This window comes from Herpailurus yagouaroundi, unplaced genomic scaffold (genome assembly GCF_014898765.1).
Source record: "Herpailurus yagouaroundi ecotype Mexico unplaced genomic scaffold, PumYag 100, whole genome shotgun sequence".
In the NCBI taxonomy this organism is placed as follows: Eukaryota; Metazoa; Chordata; class Mammalia; order Carnivora; family Felidae; genus Herpailurus; species Herpailurus yagouaroundi.
This window is the reverse complement of record NW_024412391.1, coordinates 11231977-11256099: the sequence shown is the minus strand read 5'-3', so window position 1 is coordinate 11256099 and position 24123 is coordinate 11231977. Positions and strand designations below refer to the sequence as shown.

At 40.6% G+C, this 24123-nt stretch overlaps 1 protein-coding gene and 1 long non-coding RNA gene across 2 annotated transcripts in view; one reads left to right on the top strand and one right to left on the bottom strand.

Moving 5' to 3' along the window:
* Window positions 1-2893: 2893 nt before the first annotated feature.
* MTPN (myotrophin) overlaps window positions 2894-24123 on the bottom strand; it is a 59224-nt gene continuing 37994 nt past the window's right edge. The window contains exon 4 of the mRNA XM_040471870.1: window positions 2894-5214. Within this exon, the coding sequence (XP_040327804.1) occupies window positions 5128-5214 (87 nt within the window). The 3' untranslated portion in view covers window positions 2894-5127. The remainder of the gene's footprint in view (window positions 5215-24123) is intronic.
* On the top strand, window positions 15405-23650 carry LOC121028282 (uncharacterized). Its single transcript, XR_005789154.1, has 2 exons — window positions 15405-15528; window positions 23067-23650. It is a non-coding gene; the product is annotated as an uncharacterized LOC121028282 (long non-coding RNA).

Below are 24123 nucleotides of genomic sequence, written 5' to 3'. Positions count from 1 at the left end.
AGTAGTTAGGTACAAGGACGCTTAAGTGTAGCCCCAGGGTCCTAACAGCCATCCTTCAGTCAGGAGTGACTGAAACAGAGCTTATTTCATATTTGTGTAATGGCTTGACGTTAGTAGTTCCAGAACAAATAACACCCGGTGTCTACCAGGTGGCAGGTGCTGTGAAAGCTGCTGATCACTTTTATTCTCAATCGGTAATTCTGTTTCAATGAAATAAGAGCCTTGAAGGAAAATACCCTCTGGCCGATGCGTGATGATCTGGCTAGCGTCTGGGAAAGATTGTTAATGGTGAACAGACGATGGTTAGGGGGGGCTGTTCCGGAGCCAGCGAGCACCCACGGCAGAGGAGCGTCCGTGTTCACAGCGCCGATGCCAGCACAGGGCACAGGGGTTGAGAAAGCGGGACTTGGCCTCCCAGTGTGGCGCTCTCCTGTTGTAGGGCTGACAGGCGGAAACCAGCAGGGACACCCCTAAGTGGGGCATCCCCAGGTATCGGCAGTGTGGCGAGCCCAAGATATGGAGACTCCAGACCCATGTTCCCAAATGCCTTGCATGCCTCCTCAACCCTCTGTGCAGTTGGAGGAACGTGGGCAGAATTCAAGCAAGTCTGTCATGGGGAGTCCGACCCTGGGGAAATCCTATCCACAGCAACTGACAGGACATCCGGTGGGGAAAAAAATCCCTAATGGTCATTCTCCTCAGTGTTGTCATTGTAGCAGCCCTTGTTACATCCTACCCTCACTACTTGTGCCCAGAGTGTAGCTTTGAAGCTCATCTTAGCAGAACTGTGGCCACCCACGAATTTCCTATGTCTCACGTGTTGAAGGTTTCCATTTGCTTCGTCCCTAGGAAGCCACTCTGATGACCTCCCATTTATAGGCTTTTAGACAATTTGTCTGTGGTCTTTCACTCACACTCCAGTGTGCATCAGTATCACCTGGAGGATTTGTTACAACATGCACGGATGGGCTTGGCCCAGACTGGCATTTGGTAGGCCTGGGCTGGGCATTTGAATCAGGTTGAGGTGATGTCGCCAGGCCAGGGACATTTTGAGAATCACTGGTCTTGTGGAAGTAAAAACAAGAAAAACCCTTGTAACCCATCTGACTCCGTGCTGGAGTCCTGTGATAGCTGATCTCTAATCACAAAAGATTTTCATAGTAACTCTAAGTGTCTCCCATTGACTAAAAATCTATACTAGATTCAAACACTTAGATGAACCCCAATTCTTAAAACGGAAGTTTCATGGATTAAAAATATCTGTGAACGCTCCCACCTACAGCCACCTGCTACCCCCCACAGAAACCTCAGTCAGCAACCTAAACCTTCCGAAAGATAGCTTTTGCTTCACTTAGCAACCTCGTGTATTACTACTCAGACCATTTCAAAAGTAAAATACGCAGTAGTCTTAGGTTGTTGACAAGATTACTACAGAACCCAACTAGAGATAACCTTGATGGGTTTTTTGAGGTTCAAAGTGATTTAACGCTAAATCAGAACACTGTTCTGAGAAGTACTCTAAGGAAGTGCTCACGGTCAAGGAAGTTTGGCAAATGTGAACCACCGGGATATGCAGTGACTTAAGGAGCATACGAAAGATGGGCGTGATTTCCCATGACCCGGTTTTCCTTCGCACCTGGTCAGATCCTGGTGCTCTCGAGGATACTGGCTGTACCTTGCTTTTAGAAAGCCGGGAGGATTACCGAACATTTGTAAGTGAGACGGTCTGTATCAGGAGACAGAAAAACAAAACTTCCACATGAGTAGTAACTCTACTTCAATTAAATCTTTCCTATGTCTTAGTTTCTTTCCACTTAGTTTTTTCTAGAGGTGGGAGGCAGGGGGAAATTGAGATGACTCAAGAGTTAGAGTCAGTCACAGGACCTGTACAGTGGTACAGGAGCCTGGCAAAGAAAGGCCCTGGTAACCGGGTGGGGGGGTGGTAAAAATGCTGCTGACGCGTTCCTTGTAGCACAATTCAAGTTTATTCCATTTGTTCTTGCAACACAAAACTTAAACACAGTATTATTTAGCATTCGGATGTACATGGACTAGGATAATATGAGAAACCCAACTGTGTCAAAAGTATTACATTGTGGGGGAAAAAACGAACTCAAATATATCAAAATGCACAAAGCACTAGTCTTCCTCCATTACTGCTTAGAAAGATATGATTGTTTCTCCATTTACAAAATAGAATCAGGACGATTTAAATTCTTAAAATTTTGCATGCAAAACACTGCAATTGCTTATGTAGGAGGGCACTCTCCCCAGCTTCTTCTATACACAATCGAGTACACAATATTGCATGAAGTAAAGAGCAGCTCAGTTGAAGTTTTAGGAGAAAAAAAAAAAGTCAGTACATAGAGATTTGAGGATCCATTATTGAGGGGAAAGAAATCAACGAGGAAAGGGCCTTACTTGCCTGCAGCTCGCACCCACTGTACCCAACTACCTCTCCTCTGTGCCCCACTGGCTGTGGAAGGTGAGCGACGCATAGAAGAGCTACTTGGGGATTCTCGGGTGCTGTGCACCAACTCTGGGTCTGCGGATGCAGGTCGGAAGCTGCGAGGGCGAATTTGTTAGTACACTACCGTGAACAGGCACACCACCTGTTTTTACTTGATCTAGTGCATACAAAATGACTCCATACAAAACTACAGAACATGCAAGGTTTTTCTTGAGATGTTAAATATTCAGTGGAGAACAAAACTTAACCTTCTACTAATGCATGTAGTACCAAAAAGCAGACATGATTTTAGCTTCCTTTACTCAAAAAATGAACATTAAGTGTTGTGAATTTCTCTGCCAAGTGGTTCAGAAATACATTATAAATAAACTAGTTAAAAAAAATGGTCAACCATCTTGGCCAGTCTATTCTATGTTTATGTTATTTCTCAAGCAATTGCTCCAAAACCATGGGGCTTCTGAAATGGCTGAGAAAGAAGAGGGAAGGCGGGGTAGCCTCTACTGCACTACAAGAAACGCAGGCTCAACTGTACAAAGAAGCACATGGTCTCCACACCTGATGACGGGAGAGAGCTGACCAGGTTTAGGAACGATAGGACAGTGCACTCTCTGCAACAGCCAACTACCACAGGTTTGAAAGGAAAGGTGAAAATTCTAGAGGGTAAAATCCAAGCCTTTCCATAGCATTCTGCCAAGAGGTGAAAACAAAGATACCAAAACACCTTGTTGCTACCAACTGATAAAGTGCCCTCCATCTTCAATGAGGATAGGTCTGTTTCTGCTCAGTGATGTTATAAAGTACTGTTTACTGACTTTGACTCCAACGCGAATAGGCTGCGTTAAGAGTGGAGAATTAGCCAAATATATCAAAGTATTTAAACCACCATTTTGTTTGTGATTGTTTTCTTGGATGCAGGAAAATTACAGGGTTAGGTTAGTTGTAAGCATAAAAGCCACAGGATTAAAAAAAAGTCCACGGGGGAAAAATACACACGCACGCATGCACGTGCATGCACGAGAGCGCACGCACACACACCCACACACACACCCCCCCCCACACACACCCATAAATCCACACCCTAACAAACCAATCAGCAATCGATCAGTAAGATTTATTAGCTGGCTATTCTTGATAGTAGTTTAACCCTGTTTTAGAATGCTACATTACCTTAAAAAATCATCATGAATTCTTTGTTATCCACAATCTGAATAGAAGTCCCTAACCCAACCCCCCCCTTTAAAAATTTGAGGTACATTCAATTATTGCATGATTTGGCTAAGGAAAAAACCCTAACATTTTTAGCAAGCTTTTATGGATGGCAAGTCAAAGGAATCAATACTTTAAATGCAGGATAGCAAATTTAAGGGTATATGTTTTAATTACTTGCACTGCTCATGGAATAAACCTTGGAACATGTGTCGGAATACTTCCTGCAGGTCTTAACACCCATTTTAGGGCACTGCATTTTAAGAACACGGAATACATTTTGCAGATGTCACACTTAATGTGATGAATGGTTTAGAAAACAAAAATAGATCATGTAGGTGGGTTGGCAGATGTTCAGCAGAAGCCTATCGACAACTTGGGGAAACCTGGTAACAAGCGTATTTTTGAAGGGACGGGGCTCAACTTGTCCAGATTGTAAATCTCACCCCAGTGACAGCTTTGGTGCAGTGAGCAATCAGCATCCAAGGTGGGTCTGAGAGAGGATTTCCAAAGAATGTTCCTTGATTCTCCAAACATAACCGAGGCCAATCCATTCAAAGAGCAAATGAAGAAAATCCGTAGGTACTAAGACAACTGTTCTCTGCATGACACTCACAGGCTATGGCTATGACTCTAAATTTAAATCCCCTTTTACTACCAGCAGGAGTTTGAAAGTGTTTGAATGCTCTAAAAACGTCTGAATCTAGAGGAGAAAAAAAAAATATGCACACTGGAATGATTTCTCCTTTAGGCTTCCAAAATTTAAGATTTTATAAATAAAACTAGTCAGTTTTATCTAAAGACACATGACACCCATGTGAAAGGGGAGAGGAAATCCAAAGTTGAGTCATCCAGCAATTTAGGAGTGTGCCCCCTCACCTTAACTGAGCTCCCACGTAAAGCTGAAAGTCGCCGAGGGAAGATTTGGTCGCCGACCACGGGCAGCGCTCTGAACTCCGCCAGGAGGCCCCCAGGAGAGTGCGTCTTAAGGCAGAAGGCTAGAGCCGATTGCTGATCTCAGCACCCAGAGTTACGTCACAGCAGCCGCCGCTGCTCGCACAGTTAGGGCTGCACACACGGAGAGCTGGCCTTGGGATAGTCAGACCCTCGACACAACCTAATGAATAAACTAGCTAGGGAGCTGAAAAGGTCAAATGTTACTGGCGTATTTTGTCTTGGCTCTCCCTTGGGAATGAGCGGTATATTTTGTTGGAAATGGAAAAGAGACGGACTTGATCAGGAATCCGAGTAAAAGCCTGATCACGGTTTTCTCCTCTCTTCCAAAACATGTTTTTTTCTGGTAGTCTGATTTGTTATGAATTTCTCTCTCCCCTCACCCCTCGTAAAGTATTTAGCTGAAGAAGCTGGCAGATAGAGAGTGACAGACAGACAGGCAGCAGTGTGAGGCCACAGGAGAGCCCTTCTTCCAGAGCTGTCAGCCCATCCGTCCATCACTGAAGAAGAGCTTTGATTGCCTGGTTGTCAGTGGCTTCAAAGGCAGTTAGTCCATCTGGACCTTTCACAGACTTATCAGCACCCTGAAAAGAGAGGCAAGAGCGTTAATTCTAAATGAGTGCACCGTGACAGAAGAGAACTCCATTACCTGCACAGGCTAATGTTTATGTCCAGAATTAATAATCCCCAAACTAATGGAGTGCCTTCTACTGAAGAACCCCCGGGGGGCCGGGGGGGGGGCCGGTGGTTGGGTAGGGTGTAAGATTAAGTGGTAAAAATACCAAATTATTTTTTGGGCACTACGAACTGTAATTACAAACACAACTTGCCAAGAACAGGCAATGACTGCCTTTCATTTTATACTACCATGCACCCATTAAGCTTTAAAAGATCATCTCTGTCTATAAATATACAACAGTGGGGAGGGGAGCTGGGTGGCCCAGTCGGTGAAGCAGCTGACTTCGGCTTAAGTCATGATCTCATGGTTTCTGAGTTCGAGCCCCAAGTTGGGCTCTCTGAAGGGAGTGCAGACCTTGCTTTGGATCCTCTGCCCTGCCCCCTCCCCCCTTGCTTATTCTCTTTCTCTCTCTCTCTCTCTCTCTCAAACAAAAACAAAAATGGGGGAATCACTTTCGCTAAAGAAGAAAGTATTACTGTGACAAAATTGTTTTTCTTTGTAACACTTGTGGAGAGTGCATGAATATGGCACATTTCTAAAATCCAGAGCTTACAAAGCATTTATTTTAGACACAATCCTAAAGAACACTGTGTAATATTGGTCATTACGTTTACAAAAACTGAGCAGTAAATGACTGCTATGTGGGCTACGGAAGAGGTCCCTTGTGTACCCTAGGGAAATCCTCTCCAGCCTGCGCCAAAGCTTTACCTGGAGAGTGTGGCTCTGGAATATTTCACTTGCAACATGGCATTTCAGTTTTGAGACTACACACACACACACACACACACACACACACACACACACCTTTGTGTCTGTTGTTTTAGCTGCTTTACTAGAATGAAGCTCCGTGGGAGGGTGAATCCATCTGTATTCGTTACCGCTGGGTTCCCAATACCTACAAAAGTGCCAATCACCTGGGGGGTGAATTAGCTCCCAAGCCAGGTCGGAACTTGTTAAACTCCCCGAGACCCCAATATTCCACCATCCAGGGGTTCTCCTCGCTAGTTACAGCCCCAACCAGTGTTTAGTCATCAACCAGCCTCTAGCGTCTCACCTTTCTCCTCCTGCCAAATGTCCACTGTTCCTCTGTAAGACCTACAGAATCCTCTAAACTTGGTAGAAATGGTCACTTAGAGACCAACTCTAGTCAAGCCCAGGGGTCTCTTCTCCCATTTATGTCTCACTGCTCTAGTCGTAGGGCCCCCTCATCATGTCGTTATACATCTTGGGTTCTATACAAGATGCCTTCCCCCTTTGCTCGGACAGCCACTCACTCATTCAACAAATATTTAGGGAATGTGTAGACACTTTGTGAGGAGCAGGAGAATCAAAGAAAACCAAGATAGTCTGGCAGTCTGACTAGTGGGAGACAGACACATGAACCACTGTGACAGAGGGGACAAGAATAAGAGTGATCTGTTAACCACAATGGGATGTGCTAGGAGGATGTAAGGGAAAAAGGTTTCTTGGAGGAGGTAATGCTTGAGCGGAGTCTCGATGAATCAGCACAAGTTGATTAGGTAAGCCAAGAAGGAGATGGCATTCTAGGAAGTGTTAGTTAAATTGTTGTAAAGTCCTCCCCAATACGCTTGTAACAGTTCTGTTTCCTCATTTTGTAATTGAACTTAACCGCTTGGCGGAACACAGCTGAACTCCTAGTCAACCGGGAGAGAAACGTGTGGGTGAGAACTTCGATGGGGTAAGTCCTCCACAGGTTGTGCGGCAGTAATTGGGACCGCTCTGTTCAAACCGTCTCCCTTCCCAGCTGCTTTCATGATTAGCATTATAAACTATAATCGGGCACTAACAAAAAGTTAAATATTATAGCGAACATCTGTTGCATTTTAGCGGCCAGAGTTCATTTCCCTTCTTCTGAAAACAGCATCCGGATTTCATTTTGGGGAATCCTGTGTCCCCACTGTGTGGAGTCCTGGGACTATGTAACTCAAGGTGCCATGTACTTTCCTCACCGTGGAGTGTCAAAGATTTACCTGACACACGCAGGACTCTCACTTCTGAATTCTGAATCTTGACTGGAGATCAAAAGAGAGAATAAAAAGAGCTCACTTCTTGGGTGGCATAACCCGAAAGAGACCACTGAGGACTTCCTGCCATCTTCCGGCCCCGGGGAGCCTGGTCCTGCAGCTTTCCTGTTGGTTCTGGACTAGTCTTAAAAAATGCCTGATATCTACCTGTTAATTTCTGCCATTTGCAACAACAAAAAAAATCTAGCTGACTCACCGAAGTCACTTCCCCCCCCTAATTTTGACTCATCACAGAACTCAGAATATACAAAAACCCAAAAAACTCATAAGTCTGTAAGACACTTTTGTTAACATTTTACTGTTTGTCTACACTTTTGTTCTAAAAATAAGCATATGCTAAAACCGTATGTCTTTTAAACATAAATGAGGAACCCTAGAAGAACTAGAGTGACTACATATCAGACAACAAAAACTTTAAAATTAACCAGTATTATTACAAAGATGGGCATTTCATAAGATAAAAGGTTGACTATTCAAATTTCAAAAATGAAATCGAGAAAACAGTTCCATTTATAATAGCATCAAAAAGAAAAAAAAATACTTAGGAATAAATTTAACAAAGTCAAACCAGTTCTGAAAAAGATGAACCAGTTTTGTCAACGTGGATACGAAAATTAAAAAATTTTTTTAGTACTTAATGCAGTTACTAAAAAACTTACATAAATTGGTGTATTTGATTTGAAGAAACTGTTTTTAATCATTTGTTTTTAATTCTAGTGATGATTTTCGTAGCTCTCAATATACTCAGGGTACTATTTGCATTATTAACTTTAGATACTACCTTCTTACTTCCTGCTACATGGGTGAGGCTTTAGCTCACCACCACCTTCTTCTCCAGACTCTCCCAATTTCTTGTATTTAAAACACCAATTTCTCTTTCTTCATAAATTTAAATGACATTTTTAACTTTTTATAACTCTTATTTTTTTGAGAGTGTGCACATGTGTGCGCGTGGGGGTTGGGGGAGGAGGGGCAGAGGGAGAGACTTTCAAGCGGGCTCCACGCTCAGCATGGAGCCCCACACGGGGCTTGATCTCAAAACTGAGATCATGACCTGAGCCAAAGTCAAGAGTCTAACTAGTTGAGTCACCCAGGTGTGACCAATGACACTTATTTAAGCCTTTATTTCTTGTTCCATCAGTTCTGACAGTATCTCATCCCTCTGTAAGATTCTCTGCCTTCCCATCACTCCTTCTATCTCTTAACTTGCCAGCTTTTTTATTTTGTCAAGACGAGCTTTTATATTCTGTTCTGTAAAAAGTTTCTTTTTTAGCCTTTATAGTCACCGTGATGTATATTACATCCCCAGGACTCTTTATCTTTCAACCGTTAAGTTTGTATCTTAGGACGACCTTCACCCATTTCGCCCACTGCCCCAAACGTCCCACTTCTGGCAACCACCGGTCTGTTCTATGCACCTATGAGCACAGTATTTTGTTTCTTTAAAGATTCCACATACACGTGACATTATAAAGTATTGGTTCTCTCTCTACACTATGGTCTGACTTATTTCACTTAGCATAATGCCCTGAAGGTCCATTTATGTTGCCGCAAATGGCAGACTTTCCTTTAATGGCTGAATAATAATATTCCTGTGTGCGTGCATTACAGATCACATTTTCTTTATCCATTTATTTCTCGATGGACACTCAGGTTGTTTCCATGTCTTGGCTACTGTCAACAATGCTGCACTGAACACAGGGGTTGTGGGTATCTTTTCAAGATGGTGATTTCACTGCCTTCAGATACATACCCAGCAGCAGAATTGCTGGATCATGCGGTAGTTCTATTTTTAATTTTTTTGAGGAACTCCCATACTCTTTTCCATAGTGGTTACACCCATTTACGTTCTTACAAACGGTATGCAAGGGCTCCCTTTTCTTCATATCCTTGCTAACGCTTGTTGTCTTACCTTCTTGATGACAGCCATTCTAACAGGTGAGAGGTGGTATCTCATTGCGGCTTTGATTTGCGTTTCCCTGATGACTAGTAAAGCAACTTTACATGTACCTGCTGGCATGTGTGGCATCTTTGGGAAAATGTTCAGGTCCTCTATCTGTACTTTATTCAGATTTTTTTTCTTCTGTTGAGTTATGGGAATTCTGTATAATGTTTTGGATATTAACCCCTTATATACATGATCAGCAAATATTTTCTCTTTCCATAGGCTGCCTTTTCATTTTCTTAATTTCCTTTGCTGTATGGATGCCTTTTTGATTGCTGCAATCCCATGCATTTATTTTTGCTTTGTCGTCTCTGCTTTTGGTGTCAAATCCAAAAAATCACTGCCAACGCAAATGTCAAGGAGATTACTAACCCCTGTGTTCTCTTCTAGATGTTTTATGATTTCAGGTCTCAATCCATTTTTAGTTGGTTTTTGTGCAAGGTGTAAGATGGTTGTCCAGTTTCATTCTTCTTCATGTGACTGTTTGGTTTTCCCAGCACCATTTATTGAAGAGACTGCCATTTCCACACTGTATATTCTCGGCTCCTGTGTTGTAAATTATTGACCATATAGGTACGGGTTTATTTCTGGGCGCTCTATTCTGTTGCACTGATCTGTGAATCAATTTTTATGCTAACACATTACTGTTTTAAATTCTATAAGCTTTATAATGTTTTGATCACGAAGTGTGAGGCCTCCAGCTTTATTCTTCCTTCTCAAGAGTGCTTTGGCTATTGGGAGTCTTTTGTCGTTCTACATATAAAGTCTGGGATTGTTCTGTATCTGTGAACGTACCACTGGATTTTGGGGTTGCGCTGGGTAGATCACTTTGGGTTTTACGTAAGTTTTAACAATGTAAATTACTTTTATTCTCTCAGACAGTCTAGTGCTAAGAGTATCAAAGTTGGTAGGATCATTCTATCCTGTAAGATCATTTAAGGATGTAGGTCCCTTTTCCCATGTTATTGTCCTCATCATCTGGTTGAAGCTCACCTCTACATTTGTCTCCACCATAATTAATCTTTTCCTACAGACTTGTCCCTTTTTCAGTATTTTTTATAATGATAAAGACCACCATCATCTTCTGGAAAATGTGCGGACTCCATATAGTTCTTGCTGCTTCGCATGTCATCAATCACCAAGTCTTTTTTTTTTGTTTTTTCAATATATGAAATTTATTGTCAAATTGGTTTCCATACAACACCCAGTTGTCATCCCAAAAGGTGCCCTCCTCAATACCCATCACCCACCCTCCCCCCCCCATCAACCCTCAGTTTGTTCTCAGTTTTTAAATTTTTTTTTTAACGTTTATTTATTTTTGAGACAGAGAGAGACAGAGCATGAACGGGGGAGGGTCAGAGAGAGGGAGACACAGAATCTGAAACAGGCTCCAGGCTCTGGGCTGTCAGCAGAGAGCCCGACGTGGGGCTCGAACTCACGGACCACGAGATCATGACCTGAGCCGAAGTCGGCAGCCCAACCGACTGAACCACGCAGGCACCCCTGTTCTCAGTTTTTAAGAGTCTCTTATGCTTTGGCTCTCTCCCACTCTAACCTCTCTTTTTTTTTTTTTTCCTTCCCCTCCCCCATGGGTTTCTGTTAAGTTTCTCAGGATCCACATAAGAGTGAAAACATATGGTATCTGTTTTGCTCTGTATGGCTTATTTCACTTAGCATCACACTCTCCAGTTCCATCCACATTGCTACAAAGGGCCATATTTCATTCTTTCTCATTGCCACATAGTACTCCATTGTGTATATAAACCACAATTTCTTTATCCATTCATCAGTTGATGGACATTTAGGCTCTTTCCATAAATTGACCAAGTCTTTAGAGGAGACTATTCTTAACATTTCTCATATGTCCTTGCAGCCACGACATTCAATAATTTCCTTTTTTCACTTCTTATACCATTTTAATTCAGACTCCATACATCTGTTTGGGTGATGTTCGTTAAAATCCAAGTCTGATCACACGACTACTCACCTACCAAAAAAGTCTTAATGGCATCCTCAAAGAAGAGAATGAAAATAAATAGTATGACACAAGACATAATCTGCTCACTACTGACCTCTCTAGTCCTATTTCTTGTTAAATCCTTTATAGTGAATGCTGTAGCTGTGAGCTTTTTTTTTTTTTTTTTTTTTTTTTACCTTACCCTAACGTTGCAGGGTCTCTCTGTGTCCCTGTGACTTTTCTCACATTGTTGCTTCTCTTTAGAATGGTACCCCACTTCTCTATTAGATTCCCGGACAAAAGTGTCTAAGATTCAGCTCAAGTGTCAAATGCTTTTTATAAATTACATGACAGGTGCTTTATGAATCATGGTGCCTGAAGTTGTAATGGCACTCTTACTCAAAACACACTATCCCCTTGACCCCTAGGACCACACTTGACCTCTTCTGCCTTCAGATCCCTACTATGTCACATATAAATTCCTGCCACAGCAGTCACAACACTTCAATGCGCTTGTTTTAGGTCTTTCTCTCCCCCTACTAGACTAAATACGTTGAAGCAGGAACCAAGCTTGTAAGTCTTGGGATTCCCAAGGCCTTACAGAGGATCAGTAACAGGCGGTCAATAAACGTTTATTAAATTAATTGATAAAGATAGGGAATACACATACACACTAAGGGAATGGAAGAAACAAAATTATTCGTTACAAATTACTATAAGCAGATCAACAAAGTACTGCCACTGTGAACAGGTTGCTCATTAGGCATAATATATAAAATGTTTAATTATCTTCAGGTAATTTCAACACTGGAGACCCTTCAGTTCTGATATCTGATTAGAGAATCAGGACTAGGCTCATCTGCCTATATTTAGAGCAGGATTCAGGTGACTAACGTTTCCTGAAGAAGGAAATGGTCGTTATGGCCAAGTGGCCCAAGTACACAGGCAGGCCGTTTACCATTCTAGGGAGTAAAAGCTTTAAGACATTACAAGTAACTTCTTGATCTTGAAAAGTCACAGGCTTAGATAATCAAGTATTACTTGATAGTAAATTGTAGAATACAGGGATTGTAAAAAAAAAAAAAAAAAAAAAAAAGTTCTGCTATCTCTGTCCTTGAATAGAATAGTCTACAAGGTAGCTAGCTAAAAACATAAAAATTCAGCAACCGTGGTATGGACAGTCAACTCACTTCTAGATAGAAAGTTCATTAGAATCAAACACAAAATGAATGCCTGAATGAATATAGCATGTTTCCTTTTATCTGATATTACAGGTCTCATAAGGACTCTCAAAATTCAAAAAGGAACAAAAAAGGGCTTTGTCCTCCCCCTTTCACCACCCGAGTTGAACTTACTCAACTGTTCCATTCTCTGTGAAGACCCGAATTTCCCAGGCAGTTGGCTCTCCCCTCCCCTGTATACCTCTGGCACTTGCTGATTCTACTTCAAAGTAGATACTGGGGCTTGGCTCAGCTGGTGTCCAGTGCACCCCCTTCTTCCTGGCTTTCCTCTGCTACAGAGGTAGGAGAGAAACTGAATCCTGAATCCCCAGACTCCCTCAGAGCTACACAGGGCCATCTGACACCAATTCGGTCTCCCCTATGGAGGGCTTTCCTGAAAAGCAAAGAGTCCTTAGCTCTCTTCTCCCGCTCCCATCCAAAACACAGACTCAATGCCTAGAGGTTCAGCAGTCCTCTTGTGACCCTAAGACAGGGAAGATGGAGGAGAAGGGAGTGTGGGACATTGATGCCCAGCCTCGGACTGCATCCCTTCAGACATCTTGTTATGAGTCATTTTCTTGTTGAAATCACCGTGGTAGTTTTGGTTATAGCTGGACTCCATTTCTTTTAAGGCTCTTACCAGTCTGTTAATTAGGTTAACAGACCTGTCCCCCCCAAATTAGGTGGGGCTCCATGAGGGCGGGGGTCTTGTCATATTCATCTCTGTACCCTTACCACGTAGGATGACGCCTGGGATACAGCAGATGCTCAACAAAAATTTACATGTGGGTCACAGTGCAAACGAGTATTAGTAACATCAATCACCCTCAGTGATCACATATATTCACCACATTCAAAGGAAAAACTACCTTTTTTACCATCTTGTGTATATATGCACCAAAGCCAGTCACTGTGTTAGAATACTGTAAATTCCTTATTTTGAATCGGTCAATTCATACACATTTTAGAACTGTCTTGAGATACTGCTTCTCAAGAATTATCTCATGATTTGGGGCATCTGTTCATAGTTACACTGTAGTATGATAAGATGCTCAGAACCTGGGAACTTTCAACTGTTGGAATACACATTTAAATATTACCATTACTAGAGAACTTACACAATTCAATTCTGGAATCTACTAAAAACAGTAACATTTAAAAAATTATTCAAATACCTACATTTACACATGTCGTATAATGTTATTTACTGGTACAGGATTTAACCGTGCATTTAATTTACATATTGATACAGGTACCACAGTAAAGAATATTTCTGGGCACCCCAAAAACCTAATACAATACTCAACACAGTGAATGTTAGGTTTCTTAAATTTTGTAGCAGTTTTGAGTTTTTAACCTAATACTACATATATATCATCTCATTTTATCCTCACAGCAGCCCTGTAAAGTAGGCACTGTTATCTTTTTAATAGAGATTTAATTTAAGATCAGAGAGGTTAAGAAACTTCCCCAAAGTCAGTCAGCAAGTTATGGTAACTAGAGCTTTCTGACTCCACATCTTGTATTCCGTGCCAGCTTTAGTTAAAAATGATCGAGGGCTGGGGTGCCTGCGTGGCTCACCTGGTTGAGTGTTTGGCTCTTGATTTCGGCTCAGGTCATGATCTCACGGTTTGTGGGTTTGAGCCCTGTTTGGGACTCTCTCTCCCTCTCTGCCATTCCCTCACTCTCTCTTTCAAAATAAATAAACTAAAAAAAAAAAAAAAATGACCTATGGCTTTTCTCCTAAAAAGGTTAGGATGAGACCCAGAGTCTACAATTTATTAACTTTAGGTATTCTCAACATTTCTGTGTCTCCTGCTACAGCGAAATGAAGAACGCTGTACAACTATAGATACAGTGTGTCATCTGTTGAACCCTTTCAAGCTAAAGAACATTTGCAGAGATAACCAATTCCTAAGTCTATTCAACAAACATTCAAAAAGTTTCTGTGAATTACTGGACATCGTTTTGATACAGTTTTACTAGAACACAGTCATGCTTATTATTATTATTTTTTAACATGTTGCTTATGGCTGCTTTTGTGCTACAACCGCAGAGCTGGGTAGCTGTAACAGACACCGTATGGTCTGCAAAGCCTCAAGTATTTATTTTTGGTCCTTTGCAGAAACTGTCAACTCCTATCCTGGGGCGTTAAAGAGAACAAGAGGCTGGTTCTCTGCATATGTTCATAATCTGGAGAGGACAAAGGAAAGGATCGCGTATGCAAACATAAGTCAGCATGGTAAATACAGGCACACCTCAATTTAATGTGTTCTGCTTCATTGTGCTTTGTAGATACAGCGTTCTTGTTTTTTAACAAAGTAAAGGCTCGTGGGAACCGTGGGTCAAGCAAGTCTATGAGTGCCACTCTTCTAACAGCGTTTGCTCATTTCCTGTCTCTGTGTCACATTTTGGTAATTCTTACAGTATGTGAAACTTTTTCATTTCTTCTGTTTTGGGGATCTGGCATCAGTGATCTTCGTTCCCACTGTAACTGTTTTGGCACACATGCACTGTGACCCTGTGAGATGGCAAACTTATCGACAGATGACCTTACGTGTATTCTGACTGTTCACCGACTGGCTGTTACCCTCTCTCCCGATCCTCCGGCCTCCCTGCCCCCTGAAACACAACAGTATTGAAGTGGGCCAATCAGTCAGCCTATGCTGGCCTCTAAGTGTTCAAGGGAAAGGAAGAGGTGCAGGTGGTCCCTTTAAGTGTGGTGATGGGAGATGATCAGATGCCTCGGGAGATGTAATGAACGGGGTGAACGACGCGGGCACGGCCGCACGGCGTTCGGCTACGAACGACCTTCTGAGGACAGTCAGAAGGAGGATCACCTGAATCCGGACTGTGGCTGGACGAGGGTGACTAAAACCATGAAAAGCAAAACTCTGGATGAGGTGGGCGGGGGACTACTCTACTGGCTCTGTGCTGCAGAAGAGCAAGTTTAGGATTACATGTGAAGGAACTTGCTCAAAACCACAAAGTGATTATGAGGCAGAACTGAGAACTCAACTTGGGGGTGGTGTGTGTGGCACCAAGGCACCCGGTAAGTAGGTCACTGACCAGAACTACTTCCTAACGACGCCAGGCTGAAAGATCTAAATGGTTTAAAACAATAAGCTTACAACGGGTACATTTGTGTAGGGGATTTGGGCAACAGTGTAACAACTGGTCTCTCCGTGATTTAAGTGGTGAAATTCAGAGCTGGATCAATTCTGACAATGCAGTTTGTTTTTAAAGTAATTCAGAAAGGCATGGCTGAGTTCAGTGAGGGTCACTGGTCCTGAAATGCTTTTAAAACCAAACCTGCCTAAGTTAGATGGAACAGAACTTGGGGGTTCCGAGCAATCATAAAATCCTCGCTTGAGCATATGTAAAGCTGTCTAGGTTTTTCTGGGGATGGGGCAGTGAGTAATCAGAGCGAAAAAGGGTTCTAACTGCAAGTACATATTTGTTTATGCTGAGAAAGGTGACTTCCCAATCTTTGTATCTTACACATTTAATTCTCAGTTCAAGCGGCAAAAATCAGTACCACAGACACTTGGAGGATTTGACAATGCTGGCATTTGAGGGGGGTATTCAGTTTTTATCATTAACTGGCTGCTTGGTATTTAAATAGAACACAAATATGTTCAGTAAAGACATCAATGTTCTAAATTTTCGTAGACCGAGTTTTAGTATTTTTTACTCTAAGACATACTTTATGTAAAACATTAGTAGTTTGACTTCCTTTTAATAAAAGGAAAGGTAGCTGAGCAAACCTTTGTGTCTGTACCTCACTCATTTATCCTACTCAAAGAGAAGCAAGTAACTTCGAGAGTGGTCTTTACACAGCTATGAGTCACTAAAATTGGTGTCGCACAATTAGCGGTTACCTATTTTGTTGTAGACTTGCTAAGGAGGTAGACTTGCTAAGGACAGTAGACTTGCTAAGGAGGTAACTTCTTTGACACAATGTGAAGCCGAGAAATAATGGAAAACAAAGCCAAATTTTCTTTGGATTTCCTCCTTTCAGTTATAGCTTAATGTGCTAAATATCACTAATAACAAATGACAGTTTATAATAATAATTTAAGTATGCTGTAGGTTTGTAATCTAGGAATAAAACAGTAATTAGTGTTTTAAAACTTTCGCTAGGGGCGCCTGGGTGGCTTGGTCGGTTAAGCGGCCGACTTCGGCTAAGGTCATGATCCCGCGGTCCGTGAGTTCGAGCCCCGCGTCGGGCACTGTGCTGACCACTCAGAGCCTGGAGCCTGTTTCAGATTCTGTGTCTCCCTCTCTCTCTGACCCTCCCCCGTTCATGCTCTGTCTCTCTCTGTCTCAAAAATAAATAAACCTTAAAAAAAATTTTTTTTAAATAAATAAAACTTTTGCTAAGTTTTCAATTCACAAGATTTTCATTCTCACATGCTAGGGTACAACTTTTTCTCTTTAAAAGAATTCTTGTTCTCACAGGAAGTTGGTCATTTTTAGTAATAGCATATACTTACATGAGGACAATATGAACACACCAGAGTAAATGACATAGCTTATCTGTCTACATTCTACATTGTAGCAAACTTAACATGTTTTTCTTTCTTGAATGTTTATTTTTGAGAGAGGGAGAAAGAGAGAGAGCGAGAGCAGAGAGAGAGACACACACACACACACACACAGAATCTGAAGCAGGCTCCAGGCTCTGAGCTGTCTGCACAGAGCCTGATGCGGGGCTTGAACTCATGAACCGTGAGATCATGACCCCAGCCAAAGTTGGATGCTTAACCAACTGAGCCATCCAGGCGCCCCAAACTTAACACCTTTAAATGAGGTATACAAGCAAACATTTAAATATTTCCCTTTCCCCCACATTGGTTTATTTCGAAATGGTTTTCTCTAGGATTAGGAAACAAGGATACTTCTTAAAATCCAATTATGAACATATAAATTATAAGGCATTACATAAATTATAAGGAATTTTAGTAAGTATTAATGTAGAAATGTTGATAGATGTCAGATACTATATACCATAACAATATTATGGGAAATGTCTAACGGAGAGTTTGCTGCAGGCAAACATTTCTCTCAGAGAATTGTATCTTTAACCAAACTAGAAGATACCAATTTTACGTATATCAAAATACAGCTGTGAAAAAGAAATTAACTTTGGACTTAACGAAAGTCTACTGGCTAATATTTTAATTCACGAGTATCATTTCATGCTTAACCTTTTAACTAATGTGTTCATGAAATGATGCTATTTCTCAGGCATATGAGATTTTAATCAGGAATAAACAGTGAAAATTCCAGATCATTGCCCTGTAAGCTCTTGTTTGGTTACACTAGTTGATAAAACTTTTCAACAAATGAGCACTAGCAGAGTTGGAAAAAAGCATCCAGAATGACAGCTACATTCTTAACTTGCATCACTTAGGAAGGGTCATGTTCCCACTGAGGGCTAGAACCTTAACATGATGTGCACTATAAATTCCAAACTATTCATGAGCTAGAACAGCGGTCAGCAAACTGTGACCCAGATGCTGGCTTTTGTAAGTAAAGTTTTACTGGAATGCAGCCATGCTTGTTCATTTCTGTACTGTCTAGGACAGCTTTTTAGAATTACAGTCGACATACAATGTTATGTTAGTTTCACATATACAACAGTGATTGGACAATTCTATACATTATGGAATCTCAGCACAAGTGCAGCTACCATCTGTCACCATAAAACCCAATGACGACGCTACTGACTATATTCCTGTGCGGCACCTTTCATCCCTGTGACTTACACATTACCTAATTGGAAGCCTATACCTCCCACTCCCTTTTGTCCACCTTGCCCATCCTCCTCTTTCCCTCCTCTCTGGCAACTACCAGTTTGTTCTCTGTGATTATGACTGTTTCTGCTTTTTTGTTTTGCTTTTTAGCAAAAAAGTTCACTTATAAGTGAAATCGTATGGTATTTGTCTTTCTCTGACTGACTTCACTTAGCATAATACCTTCTAGAGCCATCCATGCTGTAACAAATGGCAAGACTGCATACTTTTTCATGGCTGAGTAATATTCCACTGTGTGTGTGTGTGTGTGTGTGTGTGTGTGTGTGTGTGTATCTCCTCTATCCATTAATCTAGGGACTCTAAATTGCTGCAATAAACACAGGAGTGCATAAACCTTTTTGTATTAGTATTTTGGTTTTCTTTGGATAAATACCCAGTAGTGGAATTACTGTATTATATGGTAGTTCTACTTAAAAAATTTTAAAGAAACTTCTACACTGTTTTCCACAATGGCTATATCAATCTACATTCCCACCAACAATGCACGATGGCTACCTTTCCCCCCCATCCTTGACGTTTGTTGTTCCTTGTCTTTTTGACACTAGCCATTCTGGCTGGTGTTAAGGGAGTATTTCACTGTGGGTTTGATTTATATTTCTCTAATGATTCATGATGCTGAGCATCTTTTCATGTGTCTATTGGCCATTTACATGTGCTCTTTGGAAAAGTGTCTATTTGTGTAGTGTTTTTTTTTGTTTTTTTGTTTTTTTGTTTTTTTTTTGGTGTTGAGCTGTAGGTTTATATATTTGGGATATTAACCCCTTATTGAATGTATCATTTGTAAATCTCTCATTTAGTAGGTTGCCTTTTCATTTTGTTAATAGTGTCTTTCACTGTGCAAAGGCTTCTTATTTTGCTATAGTCCCAGTAGTCTATTTTTCTTTTCTTTTCCTTGCCTTAGAAAATGTTGCTAAGGCCAATGTCAAAGGTTAACCATACTAAGCATGGGTTTGTTTCTGGGCTCTATTCTAGTCCACTGGACAGAATGTGTGTATTTCTGTGCCAACACCATACTGTTTTATTAAAGCTTTGTAGCAGGTATCTTGAAATTAGAGACTGTGATGCCTCCAGCTTTGGCTATTCAGGGTCTCCTGTGATTCCACACAAATTTCAGTATTTGTTCTAGTTTGTCTATGGCAGTTTTAGAGTGGCAGAGTTAGGCCAGAAAACACATGGTCTTCAAAGTCATACATGACTTTTTAAGAAAAAGTCTGCCAACCTCTGGACCACAGGATATTTTTGTATCACTTTTTAAGATTTTAAAGGCAAAACCCAAAAACCTTTATTCAACTGAGATCATTACAATTCAAAATGATATATACTTAAACAGTCTGTTTTGCTTTGATAAAAACAGGTAGAAGTCTTATCAGGTCTGGCCTCTTCACTGCTGCTGTGCTCGTTGGTTGCCACTTCTCTATCCTGGATGTGTGTTTCACACTCTTGCTTGGGCTTCTTCCTCCTCTGCTACTGCTACTCAGGAGGCTTCTCGAGCCTGCATTTTGACCTGTTCTGTCTCTTTTCCCTTGTCTCTTCTCACCGGTTTTGCATAGTATTTTTCATGTGCTCTGGATGTTGTGGAAGTACCAGGAACTTTGATCACCATCTTACCATTCAGCAATTATGTAGTTTTAGCTTTTTAAAAAAATTTTTAAAAATACTTATTTATTTTTGAGAGAGAGAGAGAAAGAGAGTAGGGGAAGGGCAGAGAGAGACGGAGACACAGAATCCAAAGCAGGCTCCAGGCTGAGCTGTCAGCACAGAGGCTGACGCGGAGCTCAAACCTATGAACCATGAGATCATGACCTGAGCCGAAGTGGGATGCTTGACTGACTGAGCCACCCAGGCGCCCCTACCTCATTTTGTTTTCCTAGCTTACTTTTTTTAACTTTAGTGTTTGTTTTTTATTTTAATATTCACTTAGATTTTTTCATATACTAATTTCTTACGATCCTTCTTGCCTCTCGGTTTTTCTCTTTGGGTTTATGGTGTATCCAGTCTTCACTTGTTTCTTGCTCAGGGTACTAACCACTTCAAGGCTTGGAGCCACCCTGGATCAGTTCCTACTTTTGCAATGACACTCTCTTGCTCGTGTCGGGGCATGTTATTTTCCTCAGTGCCATCCCCTCTGCTTTCTGTGTCTGAAGGATTCATTACAATGTCTTCTCTAATGAACCTCATACCGTGGCATGTGCTCAGGCCTCCATCTCGAAGTGGAAGTCCCACATGTATTGATCTTCTTCTTTCTTTTTAAATTTCTAGCTCAAAAATCAGGCCAAATAACTTTTACGTACAGAAATATACGTGTTACATTTCTCATAACTATCCCTGTAAAAGTTTTTTCTTTTACTGCATGGACAATCAAGGATTAAATGTTTTAAATTCCCACTTGTGTCATAGACTTCATCTTCCGCTGCACTAAAGGAGAACCAAACACGAAAACTTGTCCCAACTATGTGATATACTATCACTTACTGATTTGACATCATTCTAGTAACCCTCCTTTCTTTTGTTTTAGTGGTTTTCTCTTTTTTCCCTATTAGTTGTGATCACACTGAGTTTTTAACTTTATTTTGTTTTTTTTCCTATACTAATGATATACCAGCTGGATAATAAATTAAAAACGTCAATTTGGTAAACTTCTCAAACTAAGTACTTTTAACACAAATTCGTAATAATCCATAAGGATTCTAACTTTTGATAAAAGGCAGAACCAGATTTCACAATACAAGCATTGATCGTAACAAAAAAAAATGCACTGGAATAGCCTTATTTTAGCAACTAAGGATTTCTGAAAGCACAATCAATTTCCAAAAAAAAATCGGGCTAACAAAACTATAGGGTATCCATTAAAGATTATGCAATAATAAAAAAAGTAATTTTGAAAAAGCAGAACTAAATTTTCCTATGCTGCTTTCATAAAGGTAAAAAAAACGCTTTCATCTAAAATAGCTCTGCATGGGTACAATTGATCTGCCATCAACAGAGCCACCTCTGAATGTCACTTAGCTCCAAAAATCAAGACTCACACACAAATAAAATAACAGTATTACAGTTACAAGTAAAAATAAATAAGCTAGTTAAAAGTCAAACAACTCAACTTACAACCAATAATTTAGCAGAAGAGTACATAATTCCAGAGACCCTTCTAAGAAACCATGTTAGGGCCTAACGTATATACACATCAAGCCAGAAGATTCTTTAACAATGGAATCTTACAGTCATGTCTCAGGGACCTGGAGCACCATGCTTTGGGAATAAGGAATACAGAACAAGGGTTTCAGGACTTCTCTGGCATGACCATAACTGGGTATTTTTGTTTGTCCTGTGAGGAAAGAGAAACTTACCAGAAAGAAATACAGAGTTTGAGATACGGCTAAGAAGAAAGAGCATGCTTATTAGGAGCCTCTCATTTAATAAACATTAGATACAGCCTAAGCTAAAAAGGATCCGATGGAGGTTTTTATTTTCTGAGAACAAAACCTTAGCTGGGTAGAAAAATATCAGGGAGAGTGAAAGGGGGAGGAAGAAAGTGTGTTTTATCTTTTACTGTGACTTACGAATTAAGTTTTTGGGCATAAGTGACATATGTATCCCTTAAACTAATACAAATGTTATAACAATGATTTGATACATGCATAGATTACAAACTGATTATCACAATAAGTTTCGTTAATATCACATGAGTTAGTCTTTTTCTTGTGATGAGAACTTGTAAGATTTACTCTTAGCAACTTTCAAATACACAAGATAGTAATATTACGGTTTCTTTTACTATACGCTTAGCAGATATATCGAGGCCAAGGGCGTTAAATTAAGTCTATGCTGAGGAACAGAGCTGAGAGGCAAAGAGAAATCAGATCCTGGGAACGTGGCTCAAGCCCAGGGTGAGGCTATGTGCCTCAACGGTAGAGTGATGTGAGTCAACAAGATCTCTTTACTGTTTCAGCCTATCTGAGCTGGGTTTAGTTACTTGCAATATGAAGAGTTCTAACTAATAAAATATTGGAATTACACAAATCTTTAACAAACTGTAAATCAATAGTTGCAGCCTGTGACAACCAGTTTTGAATACGGTAAGCAAAAATATTCTCCGAGGGATGAAATTATCCAGTAGTTTTCAAAGGTACTTAAAAAAATCTTGTCATGGGTGTGGGGGAGGGATGGACAGTGAGGAGACATAGTGACTGGAAATTTTGGGGAGCACATCCTACAACAGATTCTAGATCCTCTACAGTAACTAAGAATATTTCCATTTGTTTTGGCTTTGGGAGAACCCCATTATTCCTATCAATAGAATGCGTAGTATCTAAAAATTACTATTAATATATATCTCTTCTCCCAAAATAAAAACCCAACACCAAACCAGTAACAACCACACACCTAAAGAAATTCAGTAATTGTGTATAACATGCAGCTATGGGTAAATTAAAAAAATTATCAATAAAGTGTTAAGAGACAAACATGCTAACCTTCTTTCCCAATTTTTTCTAAATCTTACTGAAGCTATCTCTATGAAGCTAAAAATCCTCCTCAGTCTTAGTTAAAATAAAAGCTACTATTTACTGAACACTTATGTGTTAGGCACTGTGGCAAAATGCTTTATATACATTTACTCATTTTTCTATCTCTCTTCCTTCAACAGGACTTATTTTAAAATCCCAAGTGAAATGCTATAAAGAGCATTTTCCAGTCTATGCCAATGAAATGATAAGCTTAGGATTAATCCTGGTGCCTTATTTTACAAAGATTTCTTGTCTTCCAACACCTGCAGGTTCCATGTAACATGGCTAGAAATGCTGCAACTGACTGGTTTGTTGAAGCTGGATTTTGAACGCCCTCTAAGAGTGAACACCAGAAAATTCCAAATTTATCAGGACCTCAAGCACATCAAGACACCAGACGACTTGGAGGGCTCCTATTTACAGCAAACTGCCTCTAATAACAATCTCACTCAGTATGTACGACAGAAAACGGAGCTTACAAATTTCATACAAGGGCTACTTAAAGTGTGGTCTCTAAACCTGGTACCAGTCTGCAAATGGTTAGGAGTCCAGAATATTTTCTACATCACTAAGTACAGTGCTCAGTTCGGCTAACTTGTTTTTTCATCGCAAGATACTCTTGATGAAGGAGGCTGGATTGATTTATTCTAGCCCAACCTTCTTATCCATCATGAACTGGTAACAGTTTGTGAGCCACAAAAGACCCCGAATAGCCAAAGCACCCTTGAAAAGGAAAAACAAAGCTGCATCACAATTCTGGGTTTCAAATTACAGTACAAAGCTGTAGTAACTAAAATAGTATGGTACTGGCACAAAAACAGACACATAGATCAATGGAATAGAACAGAAAACCCAAAAACGAACCTACAACTATATGGTCAATTAAGCTTTGACAAAGCTGGAAAGAATATCCAACGGGAAAAAGACTATGTCTTCAACAAATGACGGTGGGAAAACTGGACAGCAAAGTGCAAAAGCATGGAACTGACCACTTTCTTATACCATAACATAAAAATAAATTAAAAATGGATGAAAGACCTAAATTTGAGACCTGAAACTATAAAAATCCTAAGACAGAACATGGTAAGTAATTTCTCTGATATCGGCTATAGCAACTTCTTTCCCCAGATGTCTCCTTAGGCAAAAGTAAAAATAAACTACTGGGACTTCGTCAAAATAAAAACCTTCTTCACAGTGAAGGAAACCATCAACAAAACTAAAAAGCAACCTACAGAATGGGAGAAGATATTTGCAAATGACTTATCTGATAAAGGGTTAGTATCCAAAATATATAAAGAACTTCCAAAGCTTAAAAACCAAAAAACG